The sequence below is a fragment of the Fringilla coelebs genome (assembly GCF_963513975.1).
Source record: "Fringilla coelebs genome assembly, chromosome: 1".
Lineage (NCBI taxonomy): Eukaryota > Metazoa > Chordata > Aves > Passeriformes > Fringillidae > Fringilla > Fringilla coelebs.
Genome location: NC_140028.1, coordinates 30279269 through 30290753, shown reverse-complemented (window position 1 = coordinate 30290753; position 11485 = coordinate 30279269). Strand labels below are relative to the sequence as shown.

The following is an 11485-nucleotide window of genomic DNA, read 5'->3' as shown; positions in this document are numbered from 1 at the left end:
TCCACATCAAGATAAAGACACTTTGCTTTCCAAGTATGTAGAAGTGTTTTAATGCTCTGTTCATAAAATAAAGGATAGGATTGTAGGACAATTTTTTAAAGCCTTCAAAACAGGACCAGAATAAACACGAAAGAGAAATTATTGCTTCAGCTAAAACCCAAGCAAGTTTTGATTCAGTTTTTTTCAAAGCTAACTTAGCTTATAACTACATCTGTAAACCCAGAAAGCGCTACGGCCATTCAGGCACAAGTGTGGAGTGAGAAGTGGAAGTGGGTTAGGGTGAAGCTCACAAGCTCTTCAGCTACAGGTCTAGAAAAGGTAAGTGTCCTCCTAGCAGAACACATGAAAATATTCCTTGCTTGTGCAGAAGGGAAGATTTGAGCCTGCCCACCAGAGTCACCCACAGAGTTCCCAACCAAGTGAGGAGGCAAGGCCGGGATGGCAGCAGCCTCCTTCTCTCTCTGCTGAAGATGCATTTCATGATGCTCTCTGAGCACTCAGCATTTCAATACCAGGTGCAAATTTTACACCAAGCATGAATTACAACTACCTGAAGTGAATCTGTCATGCTCATCCAAATCTAAGTGAGAAATTTATCAACTAAGAGATGTGGGCAGCATGCAAAGCAGAATACGATAGAGGAAAATGAAAACTCAGTATCTGCTAATGAAGTGGGATTTGTGTTGTTACCTGAAAAAAAGAGCAAAAGAAAACCCATTCAACACTTTCAAAACTCAAGACTGTTACAGGGAAAAAACCCAAATGTCTGAAAAACAGATGATGAAACAAATGTCTTCTCAGTTGCATAATCAAAAAAAGGTGAGAGAAGAAATCCTTACGATTTTAGTAATGAACTTTGCTCGTCTGTGCTTCAGAGTAAGACAAAATTACAAAATTTAGAAGAAAATGCAGCATGGCACATAGAGAAGTTCCTGATCTTGGCAGTCAGACAAACACAGTCACAGAACTTGGTTCATACTGCCCTCAGGATTCTCAGCAAAATGATGCATTTCCACTTACAGCTGGAATCCTGATATGTATAAGTAGCATTCATTTGGTTCACATTAGAAGTACATGTAGTATATATAGCGAGAAGAGTACTCCAGGAGGTGCTTGGGCTGGGCACAGGGCCACAGGAGCTGCTGGCTGGCTTTAACACGTTCTTCATGTTATCCTCTTACCTGAAACAAGAATGACCTCCAAACAAAAATTCAGAGTGATACCACTGCCCAAACCAAGACAAACGCAAGGCCACTCAGGGATCTGCAGCATGTGGACAAGGAGATTTCACTGTGCATGACTCTTGTACAAACATTTGTGCACATATGACAGCAGAAAATGCAGAGAGGAGCAAAAAAGAATGTGGCCATGAAGAAAAAAGGGAATTCCTGGGAATAGGAAGCAACCAGCAGAAAAGAGTCCTCGTTTATTTTTCTGTATGGATGGTCCTAGAAATACTTGCTTGCATTATCAATTTCTACTCTGATAAAATACTGGAGTTAAAAATAAGAATAGTCTTATAGACAGAGGTCATGCAACTGTGCCATTGTGGCTGTTCAGTAATGAATGCTGGTGGTTTCTTACTCTGTGTTAAGGACATGCAGTCTCCACATATTCTTGGTATATGCAGGTATCACAGCTATGAAATGCAATTGCAACAGCCCACCACAAAGACATTTCAGAATTCCCTGCTCTGTCTTTGCAACTCTGCCTTTGGGAGTTGTGCAGAACTGAGGCAACGTGCAATGGGCACAGGCTACCCCAAACAGAGACTCCTCCAAAAACTAGGACAACAACTGGTTCACCAAAGGCCACAAAGACAAGCAGCAGCCTAAAGCCATGGGAGGTTCAACCCTGCAATTTGTGTGACTGGGTCAGTTTATGTCAACCCTTGGGTTTCCAAAGAGAACACTAAACTGGATTTGAAATAGTGACCACTGCAGCCTCCAAGAGCTAATTCTCTAAAGGTTATCCAGAGGAAGGTTGGATAAAATCACTATCTGTTACCCTACAGTGAAATAACTCTTACTCTGCCCCAAAACATTAACACATATACTTCCTCCCAAATCACTTTTATTGAAGGTTGATCAAGCGTGTAGGATGAGTTACTTTCAACAGACAGGATTTCTTTGATATTTTAAATCCCTCCTGGCTTCTTAAAAGGCCTTCTTTTCCTATCTCTAGTGATAGCATAACTCTTTACCTGGAGGCTAACACCCAATGAAACTCATGTTCAAAATCCCCTAATTAAGATCACCGAGATGAATGAGCAAATTAAACAACAAAATAAGCTCACATTGCTTGTTTCCTCTCTCTTGCTTGGATCCATACTGATTTCAAAAACAAAATTTCAGTTTGCAAAACTATAAAAGGATCTGCTGAAACACGCCCATTCCTTCAGAATGGGCATGTTCAGAATCACTGTGTGATTCCTCCTAGTATTTTGGTAAATATAAATTATAGTAAAAATATTCTTCTTGACAGATCATGATGAGATGTATCTTGAAAACTTCCCATATCAATTGATGTCAGGCATTGGAACAGGCTGCCCAGACAGGTGGCGGAACCACTACCTCTGGAAGTGTTCAAAACATTTGTAGATGTGGCACTGAAGGACATGGTTTAGTGGTGAAGATGGCAGTGGTGGGTTAACAGCTGGACTCTATGATCATGGAGATCTTTTTCAACCTTAATAATTCTCTGATTGTGTCTGCACTGGACCTCTTGTTTCAGAGTTATGAGAGGGCAAAGGTAGGAAATTAGTTTTCTTCTGTTTATTTGGTCAAAGGTTTTTCTTTTAGCCAGAGGTGTAAGAAACAATCAAACCACTGTGCATACAGCTAAAAAGGCACTTCAGCTTCCTTTTTTATATGTTTAAAAAATACAAAAACCTTTAAAAAAGAATTGACAATGGTTAACCTATAAACAGGTTAAATCTTTTGTATACTGTGCTAAACAAATTTTGTTGGACCATATGAAGACTTGCAGAGCTTGGGTGGCAACCTGACCCCCCAGCCAGCTGTGATCTAACAGAACTGCTCCCCATTTCTGCACTGATGCCATCTCATCCAAACACCTCTCAGATGAAGGCAAAGGAAAGGCATGTGTCAGCTGTGGCAGCCTGGAACTGGCTCTCTGGTACCCTGCTTCTTTAGGGATCCCTTACCTCCCGTTCCCTCTGAGACATCTGTGTACCCAGCCATGAGAGGCAGAAGGAGCTACACCATCCTTCAGTGGCTCCATCACTGCTCACGTGGCCTGCTCCAGCAGAAAGATGAGCTGTCTGTGGATTTGGGTAATACATGCTCACAGTGTGTGTTTTGATGAATTTTGTGCAATCTGCTGAATAGCATACATATAAAAGAAACACATTGTCACTAGACAGTCACTGCAGACAAACAGGGTACACTACCTTAACAAATCTCATTTTATTCCAACAATTGGGGAAAATATTTTAAGGGCTTTCTTTTGTAATTCAGTGGTAGGAATGGCAAATTTCATGTTCACTCAGCACACCTGCTAGGCACTATGCAGATCACAAATGACTGTGCAAATTCAGGCTTGGATATATCAGAAATCAAAAGACGTGTTCTTTGATAACCAAACCTCTATATAGGAAATACCATAGCATGATTCTTTGGTTTTATGTTCAAACACCCACTATATTTATCTTAAATATATTTACAGAAAACCAAGACCTACGCTTGGCCAACTGTACTTTGAAACAGCTTCTTTCCATTTTTATGAACCACCAGAGAAAATTTACTCACATGCATTGGAAATGGGAGCTCTGATTAAAGCCAAGAATAATCTCTAGTTCCTCTTGCAGATGGAGATAAAAGTTTGATGTACTGCAAGAGATAGTAAACCCAGTATAGCAGCAAACCAGCCTGCACTACAACTTGAAAATCAGAAACCCTTGATGTTGTTCTGTATGAAACACCATCCTAAAAGCAGCACCACGACAGCAAGCTTTGGACTTCCTCTGTGGAAAATCAACATTCCTTTGGGATAGAATGATGGACTCTGAAATTCTTTATACAAGAATACGAACACATTCAGTTAAACTTCACCTTTAAATCTAAAGGCAAAGAGCTAGATAGATGAGTGAATAAAAATGGAGCAAGAATTAGGTACAATGTGTTTATTGTATTTTATTGATCTAATTTTTTACATGACTAAGTGGACAGAAAGTTTTCATTTATTTCCTGAGGAAGCATTTAATTGATGTAATAAGTTTTATATAGCACAAAGTGCATCTCTTTGCAGTAAATTTACTCCTTTTGCTTTGTTTGCTTGCTCTCTGCAAGTCCCAAAAGCACTGCATCAGCTTCCAGCAATGTCGTGTCACTGGCTGCCCCCAAAAACCTGGACGTCAGTTCGAGATCCAGAAGTCTCAGGCGTACCCGGGTGCCTCTCTGATATTTTCTGTTAAGAAAAGGGGAGAGGAGGAAGAAGGTAAGTTTTGTTAAACACTGGTCTTGCATTTCCTAAGGCTCTCTCCTGTCTGCAGGTCTAAGTAGCAGCCCCACAGAAAACCAAGCGCTGCAATGAAGTCCAATCCTGTTGTAATGTCATCAGCTCTGGAACTGCTGGGACACACTCCGTACCACCACAGAGCAAGTCCCTGCTGATACAATCCTGCCCATAAAGAATAGACACCACCAAATCCCACTGTGGGAATGCAGACTCTACAAAAAAGCAGTTTATTATATGGGAAACTGTTTGCGTCTTCCAACAAAATATTTTAGTGTATCATCTGCCATCATGCCAATAATTATCTGCAGGACAACATATCATCAAAGGGGAGGAAAAGTCATCATTACATCACTGGTGACATTGCTATTATCAAAAAGTACAATGCCAGCTAACTATGGTTTATATTTCCAACCCTAGGCCTCAGGCAAGGAACTTTTCTTGTCTTATCCCCCCATCCAAAGAGTGGGCATCATCTGCAAGTTTTTTATTACATATAATTAAAAAGAAACCCCACAACTATTGTAATGAAACATTCTGCCTACAGGCTTGGGTTTTATTGTTTTATGCTCTCTTTTTTTCTTTCCTTTTCCTTTTAAGTCAAAAGATGTGAGTGTTCAATGTGTTTTTAAAACAGACCCTGTGTTAAGATGGCAATGCCAAATTAGTGAAGATATTTAAAATACAAGCAGGTTTTATAATGCACCTGGAGAGCTACTGATGGAAGTTCAGCAATAAAATTGAGAACTAATTTTTTTTCAAAGTTCAAGTTGCACTTTCTTTTTTCCTTTCAAAGCATAAAGAGCTGAAGATGAAGCAAGCTTGACTACCTTGAGCAAAAGCATGAGAAAGTTTGAAACATTCTTCAGTTACCAACAGAAAAAAATGTAATAGGGAAGCCTGGCTGCACCATTTCCATCTCTGCATCCACTGCTGCAGTGAAGAGTATGGCACAGCTACCAAAGACAGAGCACAGCTTGTGTTTGGTTGTCACCTAAATAGCTGGAAGGGATCAATTCTCTCCTTTTCTCTGTGAAATACATGCATTTCAAAACAGAACAGTTTCACAACTGATGAGAATTATTTAAAAACCTAATGTGTAGCATTTCAGTGTTGCTGAAATCAAAAGACAGTACATAAAACCTTAAAGTGGATATCTTCCACAATTCATTAGGCTTATTGAGAGGAGAGGTCCCCAAAAAAGTTTTGGGATAAGAAGGAGAATGAAAAGGAAAGCTCCTCATTGAAGTATCTTAAATGAAGATCAGCTGACTCGTAGTTTTAGCCATTTGGGTATATGGGAGAAATTCCCAGAAAATTCTGTAGCATGAACCAAACCTTCACCTTACTGACAGCTGCCAGCTAGATGGGTTGCCTTTGCCTCTAACCATAAAATTATCCTGATCTCTAACAATATCTTCAGCATAATACAGCAGACCTTACTGCCTTTATCAATGTGTGTGTGGGGGGGGGGGTTGAGAAAGGGCAAAATAAGAGGGAGAGAAAACAATCTGAGAGGGAGAAACGGTGCATTGAAAATAGAAAAGAAGGTGCAGATACCTTTTAATGAAAAAATAGGAGGCTTGGAAAAACAGAAAATAAGGGATAAATGCAAAGCATGTGACAAAAAAGCACTGAAAACATAGGCAAATTGCATAGAAATCTAGGAAACTATACTATATACAGTAGAGCCAAGAAAAGGAAAACATCACTTTAAAGACTGCATAAAACTATTAAAACCTGTCACTAAACTCTGAACTACAGCACTCTGTGCTGCCTTAAAAAATCTTAATATATTTTAAATCTAATAAAACTTAAGACTAACACTAGTGGTTCTGTAACAAATTTTTAAAGACCAGTCATCCCTCTGCCTTTTTCTTCTCTCTTTCCTCCTACAGGAAAAGCAGCTCACCAGTAACCTACAGCAGGAAGCTATTGAGAACACTACCTTCAGGGTCCAACACATTCCTACAGAGATTGAACTGAATGAGGTTTAAATTGAATTAGAAGTCCTTTCTCTATTTGACAGCCCGCAGTGGGAGAGATATTGATCTCCATCTTTGCAAGTGAAATACAAAATATTACTTTCATCATGCATCAGTTCCTTTTGGGAAGGTTGATTGACTACCGTGATGCTCTACAAGTGAATACATGAAACTAATTTTTTCCTAATCAAGCCTTTAAAAGCACTATTTATCACCAGGGAAGTTCATATGGAAAATCTGTGAAGAAACTGGATTTCTCATGATTAATGCATACAATTTTACAGAAAATAAACAAATAAATAATCTTAAGCACAACTGCCCCAGTTTTTAGCTCTGCTCACTGTACAGTCTACAGAGAACTTTGCTCTGATTTGCAGACATGACTTTAGCATACATTTGTAATGCAAAATCCAAGCAATTGTATTTTTGTAAGAAGAATCACAATCTTCAATGCTGCTTCAGTAACTGGAAGAGATTCCAGATACTTTAATCATACTTAATCATTAAAGAAGCTTTTCCAGTCACAGCACATCTGCTTACAAAAAGATCAAGATGAACATCTCTTTGAGGAGCTGACAAAACGGCCAATTTATATGAATATAAACATTTGGGTTTGTGACAGATGTTCCCTACAGCTAAAACGCTTCAAGAGTATGTGGATGATGTAGAAAAAGCAGAAACATGAACACAACATGCAGTGACGGTCTATCCACCACATTTTAGAGTAAGAGGAAATGATAGGTTGCTCTATGTATAGCAATCATATTCTATCCACAAAGGTATTTATCTGTAAACAGATAAAACTATCCTATGGTTAAAGCAGAAGCTTGAAGCAGGACCCAGAAACAAAGCAGACATTTTATTTTTATTATTTTCAGGAATATTGGCTTAGGAGACGCAGGACACCAGTGTAAAAGGAAAGAAACCATCTACTTACTCCACTTTGAAAAGGACTTGCTTTATTTTTAAGTAACAATGCTGATTTTCAAAATCACCTTATCCAGTGACCATCAGCAGGTACCACTGACCTTCACCCAACCTCCAAGCTCTGTTTTTCTCAAGGATTCCCCGTTTTCCGCATACCACTTCCTATTGCCAGGTAAGAGTATTAAATTCACTGAGAAGTAGACAAAGGCGTTTAGTTACATTAATAAATGAAGGTGTAAGAATTTCTCTAGAACTTAAAAAAATTATTTTGCAAGTAGACCAAAAGCTTGATCCACTTCCACAGAATTTATTTACAATAGGTATGAATTTAAAGCCTTTGGAAACCCCAGTTTTGAATGGAAGGACCCCACCTAACACTCACATTCAGAGGTGGGAATCCAGCAGCTGCTGTTGCTGAGCCATGACCCCTTTTCAAGCCAGTGTCCACAGCACCCACTGAAGCACCATCAGAAACCTTGGGCTGAACTTCAAGCAAGGAACACGGGGCCCCTAAAAAGCTTTCTCTGTTTTAAATGTGTACCTGCAGGCTTCTCTCCAACTCTTCTGGAGTGGGCAAAGCACTAGGTACAATGTGTACCTTCCCTCAAACATCCACTTCCAGAAGATGATGTTTAGTTAAGTTAGAGGCAACCCAAATAACTATTTCAGTGCTTTTTGTAATTCTTGAACTGTCTTGGAAAAGAACTAGAAAAGAATCAAATGAAAATCCTTTTTCTTATTTGAATTCCAAGTCTGTGCAACCACACATCACCAATGCAACACAGAATATAAGAGGACAGAGAAAACACACAGCACGGCCTTGCTAATGGTGCTAAAGAAATTTTAAAAACAAATACAAAAATTAAAGTTTATGTCCTGTTGCTACATTAAAAACAATGCCTATTATCTTTGCATGCAAAATATCGAACTACTGTGTCTTAACTTACAAAAAGTAGGTCTTCTCTTTGCTAATCATATGAGTAGAACAGTGAGCACTTGCAGACTCAAGCGACTTGGAAGCTTCCTTCTGACTATCACTTTTATTGCAATTTGGTCTCCGCGCTGATCCTTTCACTTTTGCGTTGAAGCTTTAAATCTCTCAAAATCTTAATGGTAAATTAAAAGGTTTAGCCAAAACTCCCCAAACTCTTCAGTCAAGATTTTAAACTTGTCATTTTAAAGTAATTTTACTATGTGAAAGATATATGAAGAAACAAAAAACCCCAATATTTTTACATAATAAAACTGGAGGGGGAGGATATGAAATGACATATTTCAGCTCTTGCTAATTAAGAATGATGGGGGGGGGAAATATTTTTTTAACTTGAAAGTCATTCCAGGTAACAGCCAAAGGTATACAAATGGAGCTGCCTTGGAAAGCAATGAGCATGTTAAAACAAGGAGGCTATAACTAAAAGTGAGGATCCTAATTATACCAATTTTGGCCAAGAAAATGGGACAGTAGTTTTGCAGGTGTGCAATTTTACATGCAAAGGAAGCATCCTTATTACTACATGGCATTAAGAACTTGATTCAAACTCTAAAATTATAGCTGTAGACATTAAAGCATTTTGTTAAACTATCCAGTGTTTAAAGCTGCATGTGATCACAAATTAGCCAGCAGTCCTATTTCTATTAAAACTACTCAAGTTATTAGTTTAGAATTTAAGGCAACAAAGCTTCTATTTTTGGAAACATTGCTACAAAATAACAACACGGTTACAGAAATGGTTGAGTCTCACTGGGTCTTGGCTGGTTATTTCCCACTCATTTCAAAAGTGCATTCACAGATACCTCCTATTTCATACTATAAAAATACAAGACTGATATTTTGAGACAAGTGGAATATTTTGGCTCATATATCCTTTACTTGGTTAATGATTTTCAGTCTCCATTGCCTCCTTTTGGAACAATAACCTGTGAAATACAAAGATGAATGAACTTGCTAGGGCTGGGTATGACCATTCTCTCCCACTGTCCATTCTTCCATGCCCTCTGTCCCACCCCTCAGGAATGTGCATTTCTGATAGGAGTAGGAAGGCAACTCTTAAACCTCAGGTTTAATTCCTACACTGCGGATGTAACTTAGAGAATTCAATTTGATTTTTTACACTTTTTGCATCATTATTTTTTAATGTCCCCCAGCACAGTCTAGTGATGGCTTTCTGCAATGAAAGGAATCCCTGGATTATCTTCCATACAAAATCAATTAATATAAAACACTCCAAAGACACGGTTAGAATTGAGCCATGGTACTCTCAGTGAATGCCATCAGAAGTCTTGATGCCTTTCATTTTTGCACTGAGAATTTCAAAGTATGTTTTTCAGATCCATTATTCAAGAGGTTTTGTTTCAGTGCCTTAGCACAGTACAGAACAGTTTACAAAATTTGAAACCTTTTAACTTTTTCTTTTTTTTTTTTTTAATTATGTGAAAGACATCACATTATCAAACTCAGAAAAAATAGAAGAGCAGCAAAGGTAGTGAAATAAATTGAGCATCACTTTCTCTCCAGAGTTTGTGTTCACCATTCTCACCACCTTTCAAATCCACTCAAAATCACCCTGTAGCTCCTCATTAGCAATACTGAAATGATACAGCATGTCCAGAAGCAAACCCACCTCTAACTGCAGCCAGCAGCGAAGCAGGGCAGCTGATATGGAACAAAGCTATGTGTGGAACAATCCATTTTGTTTCCAAAAATGTTTTGAAGCATTCCCAGATGCTGCCTGAGCCCACATTGGTCTCAACTTTATCAACAAAGGGATGCCCTACAGCTAGCTTAAGGAACACAGTTCTGTATGAGTTTTGTACAGGTCAACCTCTGATGCCCCACAGTGAAGGAGCTCTGTGAAAGCACAACACTTCCCAGAAACTTCTCCCTCACTGCCAGTATACACAAAATTCTTGTTCAGAGAAAATATGGATGAAAAAAAGCAGACTGCTGTCAAGCTGAATGCAGCACATTTCTACATAAAAATCTGCATCTTGTAAAGTGACTTTTTGCAGTGAGGCCCACATTGCACATGTAGTGATGAGAATGGCAATCCAGCATCCAGCAGGTGCAGACAGCAGTCATGACACACACCCTTCCCCTCAGAATGAGCTCCTAGGCAATGCTGGGGCAAAAAGGTCAAATCCCAGTTTTGTACATGGCAGTGTTGGAAGAAAATGGTAGCAGAAAGTAGAACATAGATGGTGGAAGAGATCTGGGAGAGTGGTGTCATGGGGTAGTATTCTGCTGGCTGCCTTTCTTTAAAGGCTGTTAAAGAGAGGGCAAAGAACATACATAAAAATGAATAACCGTGTAAAGATCTTGATCTGTTATTAAAAAGATTGAGCTGTCTATACAGAAAGAAAATACTGGTATTAAAAGGTGCTTAAATCTGTCTGGGAAAAGCCTGTAATAATCAGGAAAGTGAAGTCCAACTAATACAGATGAGAATGACAATTTGCAAATATTATTGATGAACTAATAGGAAAAAACTCCAAGCCCTGAAACTTTTCAGCCATTGATGGCTTCAACTGAAGAGATGTCAAAGCAGACATGCTAGTTGAATGCAGGATAACCTGCTGAAATGTCATGTCTCATGATACAGTGAAGTCCTGAGAGATGACCTGAAGGTCCCTTTTGGCTTAAATTTTATTCATCCATTATTTATTACCACAGCATCCAGTCATTCAAATAAGGGATGGATGCTCAAAATAGGATTTTCAAAGCATCTCTGTTCTCTGCAATCAAACGCTTCATAAAAATGCTCCAAGGTTGCTGGCTACATTCTGTCAGAAAATGCAATCTTGCTTCTTGTGACTCATCAACCCATTACCACTTCAGCTGTATTTGTTTCCTACTCCATTTGTTTTCCTCTTTCCTTGAACTAAGAAAGCAAACACGCTGTCATTTCTTCTGAGCTATTCCTGCTTGTGACACCTGCTTAATAGTTTTTCAGAATATTTTTGCTCCTTCTGCCAAATCCATACTTCTACAAGGAAACAGGCTATACTCTGCTAGACAGAAGCAGAGATCTAGATTACTCTGCTAGATAAAAGCAGATAAAAGCCTCTCATATTCTTGGAAGCATTTAGCAGAATGCTTT

At 38.8% G+C, this 11485-nt stretch overlaps 1 protein-coding gene across 1 annotated transcript in view; it reads right to left on the bottom strand.

Annotated features, from left to right (window-relative positions):
* Positions 1-4113: 4113 nt before the first annotated feature.
* The window catches only part of LOC311160542 (tumor protein D52-like), a gene marked incomplete at its 5' end in the record, with an annotated part of 123690 nt that continues 116318 nt past the window's right edge, over positions 4114-11485 (bottom strand). Inside the window, one exon of the mRNA XM_084217412.1 lies at positions 4114-4428. Coding sequence (XP_084073538.1) covers positions 4275-4428 — 154 coding nt within the window. The 3' untranslated portion in view covers positions 4114-4274. The remainder of the gene's footprint in view (positions 4429-11485) is intronic.